This window comes from Ranitomeya imitator, chromosome 3 (genome assembly GCF_032444005.1).
Source record: "Ranitomeya imitator isolate aRanImi1 chromosome 3, aRanImi1.pri, whole genome shotgun sequence".
In the NCBI taxonomy this organism is placed as follows: Eukaryota; Metazoa; Chordata; class Amphibia; order Anura; family Dendrobatidae; genus Ranitomeya; species Ranitomeya imitator.
Window position 1 is genome coordinate 189,172,687 of NC_091284.1, and position 23,935 is coordinate 189,196,621.

The 23,935-nt window shown below is 44.7% G+C and overlaps 2 protein-coding genes across 2 annotated transcripts in view; one reads left to right on the forward strand and one right to left on the reverse strand.

Annotated features, from left to right (window-relative positions):
* WDR77 (WD repeat domain 77) overlaps positions 1-623 on the reverse strand; it is a 41,578-nt gene extending 40,955 nt beyond the window's left edge. Inside the window, exon 1 of the mRNA XM_069761720.1 lies at positions 446-623. Coding sequence (XP_069617821.1) covers positions 446-530 — 85 coding nt within the window. The 5' untranslated portion in view covers positions 531-623. The remainder of the gene's footprint in view (positions 1-445) is intronic.
* Positions 624-626: 3 nt separating this feature from the next.
* Positions 627-22,068, forward strand: ATP5PB (ATP synthase peripheral stalk-membrane subunit b). The gene is made up of 7 exons (XM_069761721.1): positions 627-1,024; positions 2,075-2,111; positions 4,290-4,435; positions 5,066-5,229; positions 16,978-17,103; positions 21,061-21,240; positions 21,904-22,068. Exons 1-7 carry the CDS (start codon positions 997-999, stop codon positions 21,973-21,975), a joined length of 753 nt encoding a protein of 250 aa, XP_069617822.1. The 5' UTR covers positions 627-996; the 3' UTR covers positions 21,976-22,068.
* The last annotated feature ends 1,867 nt before the right edge of the window (positions 22,069-23,935 follow it).

A 23,935-nucleotide genomic window follows, 5' to 3' on the forward strand; every position in this document is an offset into this window, starting at 1 on the left:
TTAAACTTAGGAAAATAAAAGGGTTTCACACACGGCTGTACCTGCTTTTTTCCAATAAATTGCACCAAAACCTGATATCTGCGATTTTTACAGCATTTTTGCACGCACTCTTTGCTTTCCATGGGTGAAAAAAAAACACTGAAAGATGTGACATGGTGCAGTATTCTAATTCAGTCACGAAAAAAAAAAAAACACAACCGTGTGTGCATGAGCTAGCCGAGATGTCATAGCCTGTGCTGGTACTGTAAAACGCAGCTGAACATTTGTATCAATGAAACCTGCAGCAGAAACGCAACGTGTGAACATTGCCCAACACGGAGCAGCTGCCTCCCCGGGTAACATTAGGTTGTAGCAGGCGATGATGGACCGGTGATCTCCCGGGACAGGGAGCCCCAACATGCCGGTCTCTACCCTCAGTGTACACGGGCTGCCCTCCCCTGCTGACCTCTCCGGTACCGCACGGCTCCCAGCTGCGTCTCCATACACGCCGGGGCCCGCATCGGACTCCCCCACGGACTCGCTTTGCTCATTTTCCCCCACACGTGCAACTTCCACACCGCTGTCTGCGAACCTTCCCGCCAAGCACCGCGCCTCCAGACCACGCCCACCGTCGTACGTCCTTGACGGAAACTCACAAGGAGACATTTTTGTCCCGGTCCCGCCAGCACTCCGGGGCCGTACACTAAGCGGCAGCTCGGGGGTAAAGCATGCCGGTACTGTACGTATAGTGAGTGGGTACAGCGCCCTATTCTATACGGGAAGGTTGTGCATATGTCATGAGAGCCCCATCTCTCCTTCACTCACTGATGTATAGGGCATTACCTCACTAAAGATGGCGGAATTGACATTTCTGCCGTAAAGTGAGGCTGAAGTCGTCAGAGCTGGGCGTGTCCTGCGCCATCTTGGTCCTTGGGTTCTTGTCAGGGACACTGAGGGCACCGGTGACCGGCGGCGGTTGTGTGGTTTTCTCTGAGCTCCTGCTTTCAGCCCTGCGCCATGTTGTCCAGAGCCTCCCTGGTGGCGGGTGAGTTGTGAGGGAGGCCCGCGGTGTATGCCGGGAGATCGTGCACCGTGTGTCGCCCGCAGTGGGGCTGTATGGGGCTGTATGGGGCCCAGCCTGTGTCCTGTCACTGCTGCCCCATCCGCTGTGACCTTGTGCGGATCAGTCCCTGCTCTATCACCAAACCTCTGTAGACATGCCAAAGGGGCAAGATCTCACCAACTACTAATAGAGCTCTGGATCTGACCGTTGGGACCCCCATCTCAGCAACCGGGCCCTTCTATCCCCCTCCCCATATAGCAGCAGTAGTGCAGAGCTCGGCAGCCCCATAGGGAGCGATAGAGCAGCGGCTGGGCTTGTGTGCATGGGTGGTCCTGCGCGTGTCGGTCGGCCTGTCGCTGGGTGGTCCTGCGCGTGTCGGTCGGCCTGTCGCTGGGTGGTCCTGCCCATGTCGGTCGGCCTGTCGCTGGGTGGTCCTGCCCATGTCGGTCGGCCTGTCGCTGGGTGGTCCTGCCCATGTCGGTCGGCCTGTCGCTGGGTGGTCCTGCCCATGTCGGTCGGCCTGTCGCTGGGTGGTCCTGCCCGTGTCGGTCGGCCTGTCGCTGGGTGGTCCTGCGCGTGTCGGTCGGCCTGTCGCTGGGTGGTCCTGCCCATGTCGGTCGGCCTGTCGCTGGGTGGTCCTGCGCGTGTCGGTCGGCCTGTCGCTGGGTGGTCCTGCCCATGTCGGTCGGCCTGTCGCTGGGTGGTCCTGCGCATGTCGGTCGGCCTGTCGCTGGGTGGTCCTGCCCATGTCGGTCGGCCTGTCGCTGGGTGGTCCTGCGCGTGTCGGTCGGCCTGTCGCTGGGTGGTCCTGCGCGTGTCGGTCGGCCTGTCGCTGGGTGGTCCTGCGCGTGTCGGTCGGTCGGCCTGTCGCTGGTGTCAGTCGGTGTGTCTCTGGGTGGTCCTGCGCGTGTCAGTCGGCCTGTCGCTGGTGTCAGTCGGCCTGTCGCTGGGTAGTCCTGCGCGTGTCAGTCAGCCTGTCGCTGGGCGGTCCTAGCTCCTGGCTTATAAATCCATTTTTCTTTCTCTTTGTAGTCACCAGTTTGAAGAAGTCAGCCCCCGTCACGGTCGGGTGAGTACAGTTCAGCATTTCTCCCTGTAGTAAGTTGATTGCCTGGTTTAGGATCTGTTCACATTGGTGTTGTGAAGGCAGATCCTAACAGCGGCTGATGGACCATATTGGCTCATAATGGGACCAGCTGAAGTTTCCATCATTATGAGTGCAACCTGAGCTATTCTTATCATTAAGTGCTAGAAGCCCTGACCCAGGATATGAACCATTTTCAAGCATTCTATTAAAGGGTTTGTCCACTTCTGGGCAGCCTCCAGTCTGTGGCCCCATGAATACATGAATCCAGATTCACCAGTTTGGGAGGTTGCGTTCCCCTTTTCTCTCAGCCCTGTGTCACCCCCGCTGATCACAGAAGAACAGTGTTTTTGTTCCTGCTAGGGCTTTACTGTAAAGGCTGCATCTGATCAGTGACAGCTGATTGGCTGCAGTGGTCATACAACATTATTTCTGTCAGGAGACAAATAGAGTAGCGATGCCAATCCAAAGGTAGGTATAGGTTTCTTTTTCGTTTATGCAGCGCCCTGTGCCATTTATAAGGGGTCGTCTAGTAGAGCGTTACCGCTTTAAGCAATATTCATCTGCAGCTTTGGAGTTGACACTTGTACAGGTGAGAATCCCCAACATGTGGATTAGATTTTCTGTACCTGGTGTTCTGCAAGACCCCTTCAGATATCTGGAACATTCAATGAGCAGTAAAGACAGTAGTTTGCTGATCTTTTCTATATTTTTTTTTCTATATTTTTTCTTATTTAAACAGTTGCCGACCTCAAGAGCTGAGCCTGCGTTATAGAGATCAGATGCCTCCCAAGAATAATACATAGCCAACATTTTTCTGTAATAGCAGCAACCAGAGCGAGTTCTGAGTGCTGCTATTAACTATTTAGATGCTGCTGTCAATCACTGACGGTAACAGTTAAATGGCGCAGTTGCCGGTGCACTTGCTTTCATCGCTCGCCCTTGACACAATCGAGGTCAGCCAATGGATAACCATGGCATCTGGGGGCTACTGAAGGTCCCTGTGGCTGCCATCTTAGTCCTCCTGTGAAGCTCAGCCAGAGGCAAGGTGTTATAGTATAAGCGATCGATCACGGGTTCCAGTTCACAAAGGAGTAAAAAGCAAAGTAAAAATTTATAAAAGTTTAAATGGCCTCCCCTTGCCCCATCCAGCAATAAATAATAAAGAAAAATAAACCTTTTTGGTATCTTAGTGTCTGAAAAAATCCAGTCGACCAAAATTTAAACTGTTAACCACTGAAAAGGATAGCAAATTGAAATACCGGAGTAATTTTTTTGGGTTGCCGCACTTCCTCATATATAGAGGGTGATTATAAAATATTAATTGGGTGTCATAGATGGATATTTAAAATGTATTAGATGCACAATAGTGAATGATACAGGGTAACGAACAGAAAGTCTTTAAAGGGACACTGTCACCTGAATTTGGAGGGAACAATCTTCAGCCATGGAGGCGGGGTTTTTGGGTTTTTGATTCACCCTTTCCTTACCCGCTGGCTGCATGCTGGCCGCAATATTGGATTGGAGTTCATTCTCTGTCCTCCATAGTACACGCCTGCACAAGGCAAAAGGGGTTAAAATAGTGATGGTGGAGATGTTAATATTTGTACGTTTTGGCAAATCCAATTTCCATTTTTATGTTTGTGGGTCAGCAAGAAGATAGCGCTGAGATGGTAAGTTCGACAGCGAAATCTGCATTCTAAAATGTACATTACTAGCCGCACCCGATGTACAAGGACAGGAGGTTAGGCAAGTCTTCTGGCCACTGTTGAGTTGAGCTTTTCTGTGCTTGATTTGTGATTTACCATTAAAACTGATATCCAAAGGAAAGGTGATATTTGTATGGTCCAATTGCTGAGTTTCTTGCTAATCATGAGAACAGTCCCATAAACCCTTGCAATTGGGAGCCTTGATATTGTGATCAGTGAGGGTCCTGCAGAGATCCCCAGTGTATGGGTGGTGGTATTAGAATAATCGCTTTATTGGCATATTCTAAGCAAAGCTTAATTAAGCAAAGCCGGAATGATCAACGTAACCTCTCGTTAATTCCGTAATACTACCCACCTATACCACCTGACATCGTACCTTATATATGGTGCAGTATATCATGTATGTACCCCAGTTTCTATTTACTTAATTTTTTTTCTTTTAATTCTCCATCAGAGTCTTGAACACATACCGACCATTCCACACTGGACAACCGGCCTTGGCCCCTGTACTGCCCCTACCAGAGAAACCAGGGAAAGTTCGCCATGGGTTGATTCCTGAAGAGTTCTTTCAGTTTCTTTACCCCAAAACCGGAGTCACAGGTACAAAATATACTTGATATCGCCTAATGCTCAGAAGTGATTGATTCTGTTGCATTTCGTCTACATGGAAGTAAAACCATTTTAGCATTATAGCCTCCAGCCACCCCTGGAACAAAACCCCTGCAGAGCTCTGCCCTATTGGCCACCATCAGTCTTCATGGAAGTGAATGGTCATTACTTGTAGCTGGGAGCTGCAACCACTAGTAATGAGCGAATATACTCGTTACTCGAGATTTCTCGAGCATGTTCGGGTGACCTCCGAGTAATTATGACTGCTTGGAGATTTAGTTTTCATCTCGGCTGAATGATTTACAGCTATTAGCCAGGCTGAGTACATGTGGGGGTTGCCTGGTTGCTAGGGAATCCCCACATGTAATCAAGCAGGGTATTAGCTGTAAATCATTCAGCTGCGGCAAAGAAAACTAAATCTCCAAGGACTAAAAAATACTCGGAAGACACCCGAGCGTGCTCGGGAAATCTCAGGTAACGAGTATATTCGCGCATCACTAGCAACCACCTTTTTGTTTTGGGCATCTCTGAATAATGATTTAGCTTTTCTTTTTATGGAGCTGAGAGAAAAAGACAACCTTAAATATATAAGATTTAACTTTTTTTTTTTTCTTTGTGTAGGCCCTTATATGTTTGGGACTGGTCTTCTTATTTACCTCCTGTCAAAAGAAATATACGTCATAAATCATGAAACCATTTCCATGCTTTCGATGGGATGTGTCACCATCTATGTAATCAAGAAATTCGGCCATAAAGTAGGAGAATTTGCTGACAAACTTAATGAAGTAAGTGATGTCGTCACTGGTCTCCTTCCCAGCCTACACTTAATGTAGCAGTTACTGTAATAAGTAGATCTCATTGCCTATCTTTAGGCACTCCCATTAGACTTTTTATTGGCTAACCCTGTGTACATAGTGTAGTATAGTACATTAATATACTCAGTCTGCCGGCGATCCCGGTTTCCAACAGCACTTCCGTCATCTACTCATGTGACTTCCATTCCGACTTGCTGGCTCACACTGAGCTCTGTGTTAGACGGAAGGAGCCTTGTTCTGGTGCTCCACAGACTTGGGGCTCTTTCAGGCATCCGATCCATGATTACAATGCAAGGACTGGCCACACGTCTCCTGACCAGGAGCGTGACTGCTTCATATATTTCTTTGAGGCAGTCAGGCTGGGGCCAGTCCGTGCATTGTAATCCAAGATGGGACGTCTGAAAGAACTTCTGTTAAGTAATAACTAAATCATGTCATTTACATAACAAGATCATCACTAACCACTGCTGGAGGTCCGGAGCAGAGATGCTAAGTTGGATAGTTCGACCACTAGGACTAAAAGTTTTAGTTTTCCTTTGGAAATATTGCACTTGTTTTTGCAACAGGTCATGTTTCCATTTTAGCGATTCCGTTTTTGAGATTCCTTTTTTATTTTGTTTGTTTTTTTTTAAAACCTCTTCTTTTCAGAGCCATAATCTTTACTTTTTATGGGACCAGTTGTACTTTTGTATGACACCATTCATTTTACCACAGTGTACGAGAAAATGGGGAAAAAATTCCAAATGGAGAGAAATTGTGGGGAAAAACAAACAAAAAAAAACACGAGTTTCTTATGGTGTACATTTTGTGATGAAAATTACCTTGTAGTATGATTCTGCTCACCAGCATGACTACAGCAATACGCGTCCAATTTTTGTATTTTAGTGGTTTAAACCCTTAAAGGGAACCTGGCCCCCCCCACCCCCCCAGGCATATGAAACTAATAGAGCCACCTTGTGCAGCAGTGATGCTGCATTCTGACAAGGTGGCTCTTTTAGTTATTGGTGCTGTAAATGCAGAAATAATCTGTTTTTAATTTGTCCGAAATACCTGTCTTCAGTCCTGGTGGCAGGTCTTTCCCCCCCTGCTGCAGACACCACACAGCCGTCACTCAAGTCTTCTTGGCGCCGGGCGCCGCCTCCTCAGCACTGTTTTGATATCATCATCTTGTCCTGCAAAAAATGAGCCGTCATACAGCGTCATCTGTGAAAAAATAAAAAATTAGTTATAGTCCTCAGAATAAAGCGATGCAAAAATAATAATTTTTTCTATAAAATAGTTTTTATTGTGTAAAAGTGCCAAAACATAAAAAAAAATCTAAATGAGGTATCGCTGTAAATGTAGTGACCCGAAGAATAATACTGCTTTATCCATTTCACCAAACGCGGAATGGTATAAACGGCCCCCCCCCCCCCCAAAAAAAAAAAAGAAATTCATGAATAGCTGGTTTTTGGTCATATTGCCTCACAAAAATCGGAATAAAAAGCGATCACAAAATGTCACGTGCCTGAAAATGTTACCAATAAAAACGTCAACTCGTCCCGCAAAAAACAAGACCTCACATGACTCTGTGGACCAAAACATGGAAAAATTATAGCTCTCAAAATGTGCTAACGCAAAAACTATCTTTTGTAATAATCGTCTTTTAGTGTGTGACGGCTGCCAATCATAAAAATCCGCTAAAAAACCCGCTATAAAAGTAAATCAAACCCCCCTTCATCACCGCCTTAGTTAGGGAAAAATAAAAAAAATGTATTTGTTTCCATTTTCCCACTAGGGTTGGGGCTGGGGTTAGGGTTGTGGCTGGGGTTGGGGCTAGGGCTGGGGTTAGGGCTAGGGCTGGGGTTGGGGCTAGGGTTGGGGCTAGGGTTGGGGCTAGGGTTGGGGCTAGGGTTGGGGTTGGGGCTAGGGTTGGGGCTAGGGTTGGGGTTGGGGCTAGGGTTGGCTAGGGTTGGGGTTGGGCTAGGGTTGGGGTTGGGCTAGGGTTAGGGTTGGGGCTAGGGTTGGGGTTGGGCTAGGTTTGGGTTGGGCTAGGCTGGGGTTGGGGTTGGGGCTAGGGTTGGGACTGGGGCTAGGGTTGGGGCTTGGGTTGGGGTTAGGGTTGGGGCTAGGGTTTGGGCTAGGGTTAGGGTTGGGGCTAGGGTTTGGGTTGGGGTTGGGGCTAGGGTTAGGGTTGGGGCTAGGGTTTGGGCTAGGGTTAGGGTTGGGGCTAGGGTTTGGGCTAGGGTTAGGGTTGGGGCTAGGGTTGGGGCTAGGGTTAGGGTTGGGGCCAGGGTTAGGGTTGGGGCCTAGGGTTAGGGTTGGGGCTGGGGTTGGGGCTAGGGTTGGGGTTGGGGCTAGGGTTAGGGTTTGGATTACATTTACAGTTGGGATTAGGGTTAGGGGTGTGGTTAGGGTTATGGTTGGGATTAGGGTTAGGTGTGTGTTGGGGTTAGGGGTGTAGTTGGGATTAGGGGTGTGTTTGGATTAGGGTTTCGGTTAGAATTGGGGGTTTTCATTGTTTAGTCATATCAGGGCTCTCCAAACGCGACATGGTGTCCGATCTCCATTCCAGCCAATTCTGCATTGAAAAAGTAAAACAGTGCTCCTTCCCTTCCGAGCTCTCCCGTGCGCCCAAACAGGGGTTTACCACAACATATGGGGTATCGGCGTACTCAGGACAAATTGGACAACAACTTCTGGGGTCCAATTTCTCTTGTTACCCTTGGGAAAATAAAAATTTGGGGGGCTAAAAAAAAAAAAAACATTTTTGTGGGACAAAAATGATTTTTTATTTTCACGGCTCTGCGTTATAAAATGTAGTGAAACACTTGGGGGTTCAAAGTTCTCACAACACATATAAATAAGTTCCTTAGGGGGTCTAGGTTCCAATATGGGGGTCACCCGTGGGGGGTTTCTACTGTTTAGGAACATCAGGGGCTCTGCAAATGCAACGTGACTCCTGCAGACCAATCCATCTTAGGGTATGTGTCCACGTTCAGGATTGCATCAGGATTTGGTCAGGATTTTCCATCATTTTGTAGCCAAAACCAGGAATGGATGATAAATACAGAAGTTGTGCATATGTTTCTATTACACTTTTCCGCTAATTGTTCCACTCCTGGTTTTGGCTTACAAATACTGATGAAAAATCCTGACCAAATCCTGATGCAATCCTGAACGTGGACACATACCCTTAGTCTGCATTCCATATTGCGCTCCTTCCCTTCCGAGCTCTGCCATGGGCCCAAACGGTGGTTCCTCCCCACATATGGGGTATCAGCGCACTCACGACAAATTGCACAACAACTTTTGAGGTCCAATTTCTCCTGTTAACCTTGGGAAAATACAAAACTGGGGGCTAAAAAATTATTTTTTGTAAAGAAAAAAAAAAAAAAGAATTTTTATTTTCACGGCTCTGCGTTATAAACTGTAGTGAAACACTTGGGGGTTCAAAGCTCTCACAACACATCTAGATAAGATCCTTTGGGGGTCTGCTTTCCAAGATGGTGTCGCTTGTGGGGGGTTTCAATGTTTAGGCACATCAGTGGCTCTCCAAATGCAACATGGCGTCCCATCTCAATTCCAGCCAGTTTTGCATGGAAAAGTCAAAACGGTGCTCCTTCCCTTCCGAGCTCTGCCATGCACCCAAACAGTGGTTTACCCCCACATATGGGGTATCCGCGTACTCAGGACAAATTGTTCAACAACTTTTGGGGTCCATTTTCTCCTGTTACCCTTGGTAAAATAAAAATTGGAGCTGAAGTAAATTTTGGGGAAAAAAATTAAATGTTCATTTTTTTAAACATTCCAAAAATTCCTGTGAAACACCTGGTGGGTTAATAAACTTCTTGAATGTGGTTTTTGAGCACCTTGAGGGGTGCAGTTTTTAGAATGGTGTCACACTTGGGTATTTTCTATCATATAGACCCCTCAAAATGACTTCAAATGTGACGTGGTCCGTTAAAAAAAAAATGGTGTTGTAAAAATGAGAAATTGCTGGTAAACTTTTAACCCTTAACTCCCTAACAAAAAATAATTGTTTCCAAAATTGTGCTGATGTAAAGTAGACATGTGGGAAATGTTACTTATTAAGTATTTTGTGTGACATATCTCTGTGATTTAAGGGCATAAACATTCAAAGTTGGAAAATTGCGAAATTTACAAAATTTTTGCCAAATCTCCGTTTTTTTCACAAATAAACGCAGGTAGTATCAAATTTTACCACTATCATGAAGTGCAATATGTCTCGGGAAAACAATGTCAGAATCACTGGGATCCGTTGAAGTGTTCCAGAGTTATAACCTCATAAGGGAACAGTGGTCAGAATTGTAAAAACTGGCCCGGTCATTAACGTGCAAACCACCCTCGGGGCTTAAGGGGGTTAAAAAAAAAAAAAAGTTTGGAGGAAAAAAATTTTTTTTTTCAATGGTTTCACCATTTCAAGATCAGTACCATTTTTATTTTTTTGACTGATAGATATATATATCATGGTCTCCTTTGAAGTCTGGACACAGTCTTGGATTTTATTTTTTTTTCCTACTTAACCCCTTTCTGACCTCGGATAGTACGTCTGAGGTCAGATCCCCTGCTTTGATGCGGGCTCCAGTGGTGAGCCCGCATCAAAGCCGGGACATGTCAGCTGTTTTGTACAGCTGACATGTGCCCGCAATATTGGCAGGTGGAATCGCGACTCACCCGCCGCTATTAACTAGTTAAATGCCGCTGTCAAACTCTGTAAGCAGCATTAAACTACCACTTCCGACCATTGGGCTGGAAATGAGCGCATCGCTGACCCCCGTCACATGATCGGGAGTCAGCGATGCGTCGGCATAACAACCAGAGGTCTCCTTGAGACCTCTATGGTTGTTGATGCCGGATTGTTATGAGCGTCACCCTGTGGTCGGCGCTCATTGCAATGCAGGAATTCAGCTACATAGGAGCGATCTGAGCATTGCTCCTATGTAGCAGAGCCGATTGAGTTGTGCCAGCTTCTAGTCTCCCATGGAGGCTACTGAGGCATAGCAAAAGTAAAACAAAAATGTTTTAAAAAAATATGAAAACAATAAAAAAAAAAAAATGTTTAAATCACCCCCCCCCCTTTCGCCCCCATTCAAGATTAAAACAATAAAAAAATCAAAGCTACACATATTTGGTATCGCCGCATTCAGAATCACCCGATCAATTAAAAAATAAAAAAAGATTAACCTGATCGCTAAACGGCATCACGAGAAAAAAAAATTAGAAACTCCAGAATTGTTTTTTCGGTCACCGCTACATTGCATTAAAATGCAATAATGTGCGATCGAAAGAACATATCTGCAACGAAATGGTATCATTAAAATCGTCAGCTCGGCGTGCAAAAAAAATAAGCCCATATCTGACCCCAGATCACGAAAAATGGAGACGCTATGGGTATCGGAAAATGGTGCAATTTTTTTTTTTATGCAGAGTTTGGATTTTTTTTTCACCACTTAGATAAAAAATAACCTAGACATGTTTGGTGTCTATGAACTCGTACTGACCTGCAGAATCAATATGGCCAGTCAGTTTTAGCATTTAATGAACCTAGCAAAAAAGCCAAACAAAAAACAAGTGTGGGATTGCACTTTTTTTGCAATTTCACTGCACTTGGAATTTTTTTTCCCGTTTTCTAGTACATGACATGGTAAAACCAATGATGTCATTCAAAAGTACAGATCGTCCGGCAAAAAATAAGCCTTCGCATGGCCATATTGATGGAAAAATAAAAAAGTTACGGCTCTGGGAATGAGGGGAGTGAAAAACGAAAATACCCCGGGCCATGAAGGGGTTAAAGTTCCTATACATGTTTGGTATCTACAAAACTTAATGACCTGAAGAATCCTAATCGTAGGTCAGTTTGAGGGTATGTGCACACGTTGCAGATTTCCTGCAGATCTGCAGCGGATTGCAGATCCACAAGTGATTTACAGTACAATGTAAATCAATGGCAAAAAAAAATATGCTGCGCTAATGGTGCGGAAAAATCTGCACGGGAAAACGCAGCAGATTCAAAAAAGGACCACGTCAATTCTTTTTGCAGATCTGCTGCATTTCTGCACCAATTCCATAATATTCCATAATCAGCAGGGGTAAAAAAAGGAAGAAATCCGCAGAAAATCCACAATGTGTGCACATACAAAAAAGGCGCAGATTCTAACCTGCGTTTTCTGCCAAGAAATGCGGAATCTGCACTGAAAATTCCACAGTCAAATCTGCAACGTGTGCATATAGCCTTAGCATTTAGTGAACATGGTAAAAAGAAATCACAATTGTGGAACTGCATTTTTTTTTGTGTGTGTGTGCAATTTCACCATGCTCAGTTTTGGTTTTTTTCCCGTTTTAATGTACACTATATGGTAAATCAATGGAGTCTTAAAATAGTACAACTTGGCTCACAAAAAAACAAGCTCATACGGCCATATTGACAGAGAAAAATAAAAACAGAGTTGTATCACACAAAATAGTTACCGTATATACTCGAGTATTAGCCGAGATTTTCAGCCCAAAATTTTGGGCTGAAAGTGCCCCTCTCGGCTTATACTCGAGTCACGGTGGGCGGCAGGGTCGGCGGGTGAGGGGGAGAGGGCGCTGAGGCATACTCACCTAGTCCCGGCGATCCTGGCGCTCCCCCTGCCGTCCCACGGTCTTCGGTGCTGCAGCTCTTCCCCTCTTCAGCGGTCACGTGGGACCGCTGATTAGAGAAATGAATACGCGGCTCCACCTCCCATAGGGGTGGAGCTGCATATTCATTTCTCTAATCAGCGGTGCCGGTGACCGCTGATAGAGGAAGAGGCTGCGGCACCGAAGACCGTGTGACAGGCAGAGGGAGCGGGACGCCGGGACCAGGTAAGTATGTAATATTCACTTGTCCGCGTTCCACACGCCGGGCGCCGCTCTGTCTTCGCGTCCTCTTGCTTTGACTGTTCAGGTCAGAGGGCGCGATGACGCATATAGTGTGCGCGGCGCCCTCTGCCTGATCAGTCAGTGCAGAGAGACGTCGGGACCGGACGCTGGGGAGCTGCAAGCAAGAGAGGTGAGTATGGCATTTTTATTTTTTTTATTTTTTTATTGCAGCAGCAGCAAAGGCACGGTTTTCTATGGCACAGCTATGGGGCAATACTGAACGGCGCAGAGCACTATATGGCAGCTATGGGGCAATACTGAACGGCGCAGAGCACTATATGGCAGAGCTTTCTATGGCACATCTATGGGGCAATACTGAACGGCGCAGAGCACTATATGGCACAGCTATGGGGCAATAATGAACGGTGCAGAGCACTATATGGCACATCTATGGGGCAATAATGAATGGCGCAGAGCACTATATGGCACATCTATGGGGCAGTAATGAACGGTGCAGAGCACTATATGGCACATCTATGGGGCAATAATGAATGGCGCCGAGCACTATATGGCACATCTATGGGGCAGTAATGAACGGTGCAGAGCACTATATGGCACATCTATGGGGCAATAATGAACGGTGCAGAGCACTATATGGCACAGCTTTATATGGCATATCTATGGGGCAATAATGAACGGTGCAGAGCACTATATGGCACAGCTTTGGGGCAATAATGAACGGTGCAGAGCACTATATGGCACAGCTTTGGGGCAATAATGAACGGTGCAGCGCACTATATGGCACATCTATGGGGCAATAATGAACGGTGCAGAGCACTATATGGCACAGCTTTGGGGCAATAATGAATGGTGCAGAGCACTATGGCACATCTATGGGGCAATAATGAACGGTGCAGAGCACTATATGGCAGTTTTATATGGCACATCTATGGGGCAATAATGAACGGTGCAGAGCACTATATGGCAGAGCTTTCTATGGCACATCTATGGGGCAATAATGAACAGTATGGAGCATTATACAGTATGTGGCACAGCTTTATATGGAGCATCTTATGGGGCAATAATGAACGGTATGGAGCATCTATTTTTATTTTTGAAATTCACCGGTAGCTGCTGCATTTCCCACCCTAGTCTTATACTCGAGTCAATAAGTTTTCCCAGTTTTTTGTGGCAAAATTAGGGGGGTCGGCTTATACGCGAGTATATACGGGTAACTAACATTTACCACTTGTCTACGTTATTGATGTAATCAGATTTTGAAACAAACTTTTAACCTTTCTAACAAAAAAATATTATCGCCAATTTTTCATTTTTCCAACAAAGTGTACAAAACCCAGTTTTTTTTAGGGACCACTTTTGAAGTGACTTTGAGAGGCCTGTATGTAATAAAATACCCCAAAGTGACACCATTTGAAAAACTACACCTCTCAAGGTGCTCAAAACCACAATTAAGAACTTTATTAACAAATCAAGTGCTTCACAGGAATTAAAGCAATGTGGAAAAATATATATTTTTTTTTTTACCACAAAAATGTTGCTTTAGCCCTACATTTTTTATTTTCACAAGGGTGACAGGAGAAAATGCACCCCACAATTTGTTATTCAATTTCTCCTGAGTATGCCGATTTTCCATTGACTGATGACGGACCTGAATGAGGGCTTGCTTTTTTGGTGGATCGAGTTGAAGCTTTTAAAAGGGACATTTTACATAACATTTGGGATCGCATTTATCCTGTGCTCTACGCTGAGCACTTACATTGGGGTTTCTATCTAAGGCTGGAATCACAGCAGCATTTGTCTCGCATCATATGTGATGTTCTAATGACCCTTGTCTCCAACTCTTCTGCAAGCGGAAGCCAAATGTTCGTTCACTGTGTTCCGATCCTCTCGCATGAGAGAATCACCATGGAGACTGAGAAAGTAATTTCTCCACCTCCTCCATGGCCCGTCTCTGCGTGTATCAGACTTCATTGGGAGGACATCAGTGTTAAGTCCGATATTTCACATGCACCCATAGACTTGCATGAATCTGCATGAGAAAATAATAGCAGATCTGAGCTGCCTCAGAATAGCACTGGGCAGAGTTCTATGCAATGTTTTTTTGCTTAGCATTCGGCCGTGTTATATGCTAGTGTGACACCGGCCTAAATCTCAGGAGTGATTCAGATGAAACCCTTGAGACGTCCATTCACTATACTGAAACAGCAAAGTTACTCTGGGCTCTGACAGCTTGTTCTTTTGCTGGATGAGTTTGTTTTTATTGGTACCATTTTCAGGCACATGACATTTTTTTTTTTTTTTTAATCGCTTTCTATTACAATCTTTGGAATGCAGAATGAACAAAAAAAAACAGCAGTTCAGGGTTTATTTTTTTTTATTCCGTTCACCATGTGGTAAAAGTGATATGGCAGCTTTATTCTTCAGGCCAGTGCGATTACAGCGATACCACATTTATATAATTTTTCTTTTAATATTTTGACTCTTCTACATAAAAACTTTTATTGAAGAAAAAAATTGCTTTTGCATCGCTTTTATTTTGAGTGCTTTTAATTTTTTTTTTTTTTTTTTATTTTCCACTGATGCAGCTATATGACGGCTTTTTTTTTGCGGGACAAAATGATGTTATCAGCAGTGCTATTTTTATGTACATTTTGCTTTTTTTTTTTACTGTGACTGAGGGGATAACTGGTGTGACTGTTTTATAGATCAAGTCTTCCGGATGCGGTGATACCAAATATGTGTAGTTTGTTTTTATGGTAAGATTTCTTTCTAATGGGTATAATAATATAAATAAATATATACCGTATGTACTAATAATAATAATCTTTATTTTTATATAGCGCTAACATATTCCGCAGCGCTTTACAGGTTTTGCACACATTATCGTTGCTGTCCCCGTTGGGGCTCACAATCTAAATTCCCTATCAGTATGTCTTTGGAATGTGGGAGGAAACCGGAGTACTCGGAGGAAACCCACGCAAACACGGAGAGAACGTACAAACTCTTTGCAGATGTTGTCCTTAGTGGGGCTTGAACCCAGGACTCCAGCGCTGCAAGGCTGCTGTGCTATCCACTGCGCCACCGTGCGACCCGAGTATAATCGGAGACCCCTAATTTTGCTACAAAAAAACTGGGAAAACTTAATGACTCGAGTATAAGCCTAGGGTGGGAAATGCAGCAGCTTCTGGTGAACTACAAAAATAAAAATGGATACCAATAAAAGTGAAATTGAGACATCAGTAGGTTAAATGTTTTTGAATATCCATATTGAATCAGGAGCCCCATATAATGCTCCATACATTTCATGATGGGCCCCATAAGATGCTCCATACAAAATATGCCCCATATAATGCTGCACAAAGGTTAATGATGGGCCCCATAAGATGCTCCATATTAAAATATGCCCCATATAATGCTGCACAAAGGTTGATTGCCCCATAAGATGCTCCATAGAATAATATACCCATATGCTGCTGCGATTTAAAAAACAAAACCATACTCATCGCTGGGCGCCGAGTGCCGGTGTCCTGAGCAGGTGGGGACACCGGCACTTGCGATATTCACCTGTCCCCGTTCCACCTTCTGGGTCTTTGCAGTGACTGTTCAGGCAGAGGGCACGCACTAAACACGTTATCATGCCCTCTGATCTGAGTGTCACAGCCAGAGGATGCGGAAGATGGAGCCCGGTGGTGGAACGGGGTCAGGTGAATATCACATGGCTCACCCTCCCTCGTCATACTCACCCCCTCCTGATGCGGTCTCTGTATGTCCCTGCTTCTCCGATGGTCTCTGGCGCGCGTCGGCAGCTTGTTCCTGTGTTGAGCGGTCACATGGTACTGCTCATTAAAGTAATGAATATGCGCGCTACGCCTATGGGAGTAGAGATGCGCCCATTTTCATTACTTTAATGAGCGGTACCACGTGACTGCTGAACACAGGAAGAGATGCAGGTGCCAGAGACCATCTGAGAAGCAGGGAAGTGCAGATACGTGTCATGTGGGGGTGAGTATGATGTGACAGCCGCTGACTTCTGCCGCTCCCTCTCCTCCGCCAACCCCCTGGGACAATGACTAGAGTATAAGCCGAGAGGTTGAAAATCTCGGCTTATACTTGACTATATACGGTATATATTATGTACTTCCTCTATGGGACTTAAACTCTTATGATTCTGATCGCTGGTATAATGCGTTTAAGTGCACCAGCACTGCAGTCCATTATACCTGTCTATGATAACCTGATGGAAGCCTTTTTGACCGTGCTCCCATGGTCTAAACCAGGGGTGTCAAACTGCATTCCTCAAGAGCTGCAAACAGGTCATGTTTTCAGGATTTCCTTGTACTGCACAGGTGATAATTTAATCACCTACACAAATAATGAGTTGGTGATTAAATTATCACCTGTGCAGTACAAGGAAATCCTGAAAACATGAGCTGTTTGCAGCCCTCGAGGAATGCAGTTCGACACCCCTGGTCTAAACAGGCTCCTGTAGCTGGCAGACCTAGAGGTCGTCACGAATACCTCCTGTTGCCATGATGACCATTGGGTCCTCGTGATGTTGTGGGAGTGAGGATTGGACAGGAGAAGGAGCCCCCCTCCCTCTGCCTGCCTCCTAAATGTTGCGATCAATATTGATCGAGGCATTTTAAAGGATTAAACAGCACCTAACTTAAGAGGCGCATCTTTCTCCAGAGCACACCTTATCTTGGTGATTACCTTTATCTTTATTAATTGGGGCCCTTAGGTTTTAGAAGTGTTTTGTAGCTGTCAGGTTCTCGTTTTTCCTAATTTCACCTGTTCATTGTGTGTCTTTATATGTATTTCTATCTGTGTGTATATCTCTTCTCTCTTTAGGAAAAAATTAGTAAAGCTGCAGCTGTGAAGGAAACTGCTATCAAGGACCTGGAAAGTGCTATCGAGTCAGAAAAGAAAGAGCAGTGGAGAGTTGATGGACGTCAATATCTCTTTGACGCCAAGCGGGTAAGATAGAACTGCAATTCTATGTAGAGAAAGTTCCTGAAACTTTACATTTGTTATTGATGAAATCTACAGCAAAACACAGAACTTCTATCAAAGTTGTCACTAATCACATGTAGGGGGCGTCACATGTAGACCTTGTTGTCAAAAAGTTAGAAATTGGTAGATGACATTACTTTTTGACTACACTAAAAACTGAGAGCTGTCTGGGGCAGTACTGGAATTATCCAAAACTCATGGTGTCGGCCAGATTTTCTTTAGATTGTAATAAGCATTTCTGGCAGTTCAGTCTACGATTTTTCTATTGATGCATTGTAGAAGCTCGGATGAGTCTCAGGACTATCTTGTACTCCTCTTGGCAGTATTTTTGGTGAATTGACCGTGCCAAGATTTAGATAGATAGATAGATAGATAGATAGATAGATAGATAGATAGATAGATAGATAGATAGATATACTCAAATTCTGAAAATATCTACACAGCACAGACACAATGTTAGAGATGCCATTTTTCTCTGTCCCTTTTCTCTTTTGAGTGAATTCCCATACTGCAGATTTTGTTTGCTGCGTCGTATTTGGATGAATGGAAACAATTTTCACACTAAAATAGATTTAAAGGAAACCTGTCAGCAGGATTGTGCACAGTAACCTACACAGTGTCATGTCGGCGCTGTTATACTGATTACAATGGTACCTTGATTGATGAAATCCGTCTTGTGGTTGTTTAATCTTTTATTTTCAGTTTGTAGTCAGTGATAGGGAGGTTCTTTGTGGTGCTCTGATTGGGTATTGGGTATATAGTGCAGACTGCTGACAGGTCACAGATCCCTCACTGACTCACCCCCTAGTTTACATAATGAATACCTGTGCACAATCCTGCTGACAGGTTCCCTTTAAAGACCACCTTTCAACAGTTTGCGCAAATGCCTTTTTTTTTTTTTTTTTTAAATTTGAGTTATAATTTAATTTATTATTAACTAGGGGTTATCAGAGATTTTTCACTGGGATTGTGACCTTCTTTCCCTGTATGAAGTCACCCAAGTAAAAAAACAAACCTCCCTCCTCTCCTAACTGATATCTCTACATAAAAATGATAGTGTGCACCTTTGGGATACGTGCGTTGACCATATTGCACTATTCAGGATTTCACCCCCAATTTATTTGCACATGTAGCTCTTTCAAAGACAAGTTCAGCAATACCTTTTCATGGCCATTCTGTTCATCTATTGCTGAGAAATCAGCTTTTGAATTTATATGCAAATTAGGCTAAAGAACTATTGTCGATCTGAAACCTGTCACTCCAGCTCTATTCCCGACCATCTTCGCCTCCTACTGCTTGACTGATCGCATCTATGCTATGTAATGTTAGGCAAAGGAACCGTCTGTCAAGCGGGGAATAGAGCTGGAGTGACGGGCTGCAGATCTTCAGCTTCAAGGGCGTTTTCAGTCTTTGATGAAAGACTTAGTCACTTTGTGACTGCAGAATGCCAAATTGTGGCAGTGTATGATTTGCTCACTGTCAACACTCCCCTTTCTTCCCAGTGTGGGTCGGCAGTTGATCATGTGACTGCATATGTGATTTACATACTTGTGGTCACTTGCCGTCTTGACTCCTCTTACTACTTTCTATTCTCTTCTGTGAGACTTACTTATTTGTGGTCACACAACGATTAATCACATTGTCACCGCCGACTTTCTCAGGGAATCACATTTTTTGGGGGGAGACTGGAACAACCCCTGTAAGTAACACCATAAAGAGAAAAAAAAAAACGACCCCAGTGTACATATCTTCAGAAAGCACAACCCCAAAATAGGTTCTGCTGCCACCAAATGTAAAATGCACATAAAGGCAATGTGAAATAATGCTATATTGGCATATGTAGAGGTGACTTCATAATTAAATAGATGTGAAGAAAAGATGAGCAATATCTTTATTATAAACTAGCTGAAGAGCCCGGCGTTGCCTGGGCATAGTAAATATCTGTGGTTAGTTATAGCACGTCACTTCTCTTATTTTCCCATCACGCCTCTCATTTTCCCAATCACATCTTTAATTTTCCCCCTCACATCTCTCATTTTCTCCCTCACACCTCTCATTCCCGCCTAACACTTGTCTTTTCGACCTCACATCTGTCATTTTCCGATCACTACACTATTTTCCCTCACTCCTCTCATTTTGCACACACACCTTTTCATTTTCACCTCACACCTCTCATATTCACCTCAGTATATACATGTTTGTCATCTCCTGTATATAGTATATACCTGTAGGTAATCTGCTCCTGTATATAGTATATACCTGTGTCATCTCCTCCTGTATATACCTGTAAGTCATCTCCTCCTGTATATAGTATGTACCTGTATGTCATCTCCTCCTTTATATAGTATATACGTGTGTCATCTCTCCTGTATATAGTATATATCTGTGTGTCATCTCCCCTGTATATAGTATATACCTGTGTGATCTCCTGTATTAGACCTCGTTAACACGTTATTTGCTCAGTATTTTTACCTCAGTATTTGTAAGCTAAATTGGCAGCCTGATAAATCCCCAGCCAACAGGAAGCCCTCCCCCTGGCAGTATATATTAGCTCACACATACACATAATAGACAGGTCATGTGACTGACAGCTGCCGTATTTCCTATATGGTACATTTGTTGCTCTTGTAGTTTGTCTGCTTATTAATCAGATTTTTATTTTTGAAGGCTAATACCAGACTTGTGTGTGTTTTAGGGCGAGTTTCGTTTGTCAAGTTGTGTGTGTTGAGTTGTGTGTGGCGACATGCATGTAGCGACTTTTGTGTGTTGAGTTGTGTGTGGCAACATGCGTGTAGCAACTTTTTGTGTGTCGTTGCATGTGACAGGTTAGTGTAGCAAGTTGTGTGCAGCAAGTTTTGCGCATGGCGAGTTTTGCGCGTGGTGAGTTTTATGTCTGGTGCCTTTTGAGTATGTGCAAGTTTTGTGCGAGGCAACTTTTGCATGTGTTGCAAATTTTGTGCATGTGGCAATTTTTCGGCATGTGCAAGTTTTGCGTGTGGCGAGTTTTCCATGAGGTGAGTTTTGCACTTGTGGCGAGTTTTGCGTGAGCCTATTTTTTGCATGTGGCGAGTTTTGCGCGTGGTGAGTTTTGAGCGGCGACTTTTGTGTTTCGACTTTTATGTGGCGAGGTTGGTGTATGTGTGGTGAAATGTGTGCTGAGGGTGGTATATGTGTTCAAGCACATGGTAGTGTGTGGCGCATTTTGTGTGTGTGTTTATATCCCCGTGTGTGGTGAGTATCCCATGTCGGGGTCCCACCTTAGCAACTGTACGGTATATACTCTTTTGTGCCATCGCTCTCATTCTTTAAGTCCCCCTTGTTCACATCTGGCAGCTGTCAATTTGCCTCCAACACTTTTCATTTCACTTTTTCCCCATTATGTAGATAGGGGCAAAATTGTTTGGTGAATTGGAAAGCGCGGGGTTAAAATTTCGCCTCACAATATAGCCTATGACGCTCTCGGGGTCCAGACGTGTGACTGTGCCAAATTTTGTGGCTGTAGCTGCGATGGTGCAGATGCCAATCCCGGACACACACACACACACACACACACACACACACACACACACACACACACACACACACACACACACACACACACACACACACACACACACACACACACACACACACACACACACTCACTCACTCACTCACACTCACACTCACACACACACACTCACTCACTCACTCACTCACTCACTCAGCTTTATATAGTAGATTGTATTAAGCCCAGGCAATTTCCCACTATTGAGACCAGCTACATTGCAGTTGCCAAAGATAGGATGGCTGCTAAACGGTATGGTAGCCGGGGAGGCAAATGGTGCGGGTGCTCTGTTGTGCCTACGCCAGTCACAGAGACTGAAATATTGAAAGCAGAATTGTCTTTAATTATTTTCTTTATTTTTGTGCAATCCACAGAACAATGTGATCATGCTTCTGGAAATCAACTACAGGGAGAGGCTCCTTTCAGTCTACAATGAGGTGAAAAAGCGCCTGGACTACCAGTTAGCTCTGCAGAATCTCCTGCGCCTCAAGGAACAAGACCATATGATCAACTGGGTGGAAAAGGGTGTGGTGCAAAGCATTACTCCACAGCAGGTACGGTGACATCCCTCCGAGGCCGCGGTCAGGCAGCCGTATATCACTGTCTGTTTTACGGACCACAGTTCCCTGCCAAATATTTGCCTATGGGGCTGTAAGCTTAGATCAGTCCGGGCATTGCTGACTAAGTCTCCTTGAAATATGCCGGTCAGATCCAGGCTGACGCAAATATAGATGTGTATTGCCTAGATCTTAAGGGAGTATTATTATGACATTCCCTTAGTTTCTGTTCCACTTAGTCCAGAATCCACGTCACATGGAGCTAGCGCATAATCTGAACGGTGTCCTTAATTATTGTTTGGGGTAACAATATAAAAAAGTGTCGCAGAAATAAATCTGGGCTGTTTATTAGCGGGATGCCTCGCTAACCAGATTAGGATTGTTCTCCACACCCGCTGAAAAGCTTTCTTCTCACACAGTTTTGTTTTTTCTTTGTTTTTGAGAAGGCAATAGGAAAACCATGTTCTAAGCCTTTTGGAAAAATGCAGTGTGTTTCATATTCCATTGCTTTTAGTTCACAATACTTGTCTGTTTTGTTTATGCTGAACTTATGAGAGCTGAAATGCTGAAAGTGATTTGCTTAAATAAAACTTCTCCTTTTACATGAAGTTTGATGGAAATTTCCTTTGTGAAAACTGACACCATTCTGTTTATTTGCAGCAAAAAGAGAGCATTGCCAAATGTATCACCGATCTGAAGCTTCTATCCAAGAAAGCACAAGCAAGCGTTTGAGTCGTCTTTTTTTTTGTTTGGCTGCTAAATTGTACAAATAAGGATCCTAACTGTACCGTGGTTCACCTCCTAAATACATATTTCTCTACACCCGTCTGATCTTATGTCATTTTGTTGTTTGCGCTTTGCAGTATGGTGTCTGTTTGCATCACTGAATAGAATGCCAGTTTCGTGTCAGATGTTTGAGTGGTTTTACACCTGACATTATGCAAATAAATCATTCAATTTTATATTCTAAAAAAGGTATATTTATGCTGTTGTAATTGCAAATCTGCAGTTTATCCTCATAGACAACTTAATTTAATTGATCCATAATGATCCAGCACATCTTCTTGATAATAAAAAAAAACCTTTTACTTTTTTCAAATCCTCTTAAAAGCATTGTTGGAGATCTCCAGCAATGTTTTTAAGAGGATTTGAATAAAGATAAGTTTTTTATTATCAAGATGTGCTGGATCATTATGGATTAACTTTGTGTGCAGGCTTGAACGCTATTCCATGCACCTTTGTGTATAACTGCACCTGCTGTGGACAATTCAAGGGTCAGCTTTTTTTCTTATATTTTGACTTAATTTATTTGAATATATGGATTTGTAAGGGTGCTTTCACATTGCATTGTGTGTTCCTGTCTGGGCATGTGTCCGAAATTCCCCTTAAAACGGGGTCCGGACACATGCGCCGACTGGGCCATAGACTACAATGCTGACGGCACAGCGAACATGCACTTTGCCGTGCGCTTTTTTTTCGGGAGTGTACGCCTACAGGAGGTGGACACTTGGACGCAGTCTATGGTTCAGTCGGTGTAGACCCCATTTTGCTGGGCATTTCAGACGTATGCCCTAAGGGTGACACACAATGCACTGTGAAAGCACCCTAAGGAATATGAACAGATTCATGTTTGTGCTAAAAAGTCTGACCCATGGACTTTGGGTATGGCCAGATGTCGATCGCTGCAGCGTCGCTGTTTGGTCGCTGGAGAGCTGTCACACAGACCGCTCTCCAGCGACCAACGATGCCGGTAACCAGGGTAAACATCGGGTTACTAAGCGCAGGGCCGCGCTTAGTAACCCGATGTTTACCCTGGTTACCAGCGTAAAAGTTAAAAAAACAAACACTACATACTTACCTACCGCTGTCTGTCTCCGGCGCTCTGCTTCTCTGCTCTGGCTGTGAGCGCCGGGCAGCCGGAAAGCACAGCGGTGACGTCACCGCTCTGCTTTCCGGCCGCTGTGCTATCTATCCCGGATAAGGAGGTTTTTTTTTTCTCTCTCTCCTCCCCAGTACAGAAAGAAGAGGAACCAAGAAGATAAAAAGATCGTAAAGAACTTTTAATAGAGGGCTTTAGCGGCCTATCCCCTCTAATTCACGTTTACCTTTGCAGCGTTTTCAGGGCCCTCCACTCCGACTCTAGGTCCCGGTTTTTCTCAGGCCTAGCAGTAGAGTGAGGCATTTGAGGGTCTTTTCCTCAAATCTGGGGGTATTTGGGGCACTAAACTTCTTTCCGGCGTTTTTTTATGGCCCTCCACGCCGCTCCCCCATGCTCCGGGAGGTTACCAGCTGTAATCTAGGTCCTGGCTTCACTCTGGCCTAGTTGCGGCCTTGGCTCTGCCCCCCGTTCTTGCACTTCGGGTGGGCTTTTCGCCCGCCCGACTCTTGTTGATTCCTTCCAGAAACCCTGCCCCCCCCTCCTCAGCTTCATTGGAGCCAGCGCCATGTTTCTCCTACCCAGACCCGGCGCTTAGCTCCACCCTCCTTCCCTGAATTTCGGGCGGGCTTCTCCCGCCATCGCTCCTCTGCTCCATTTCTCTACTTGGAGCCGGCGCCATGTTTCTCCTGCCAGGACCCGCGCTTGGCTCCGCCCCCCTCCAGCCTCAGAGCAGGCTCTTTCAGCGTGCTTCTCTGCAGTGCACCTTTTTGCCCTCTCGGTCCCTGTCAGTTTTCTTGCTTTTGCCCCTTTTTC

What these genes read in the sequence shown, in the direction of transcription:
- ATP5PB (XM_069761721.1), top strand. Translation starts at nt 997, where the DNA reads ATGTTGTCCAGAGCCTCCCTGGTGGCGG. An exon ending in CAGAGCCTCCCTGGTGGCGG is followed by an intron (nt 1,025 to 2,074) that starts GTGAGTTGTGAG and finishes TTCTCTTTGTAG; the next exon opens with TCACCAGTTTGAAGAAGTCA. An exon ending in AAAGCATTACTCCACAGCAG is followed by an intron (nt 21,241 to 21,903) that starts GTACGGTGACAT and finishes GTTTATTTGCAG; the next exon opens with CAAAAAGAGAGCATTGCCAA.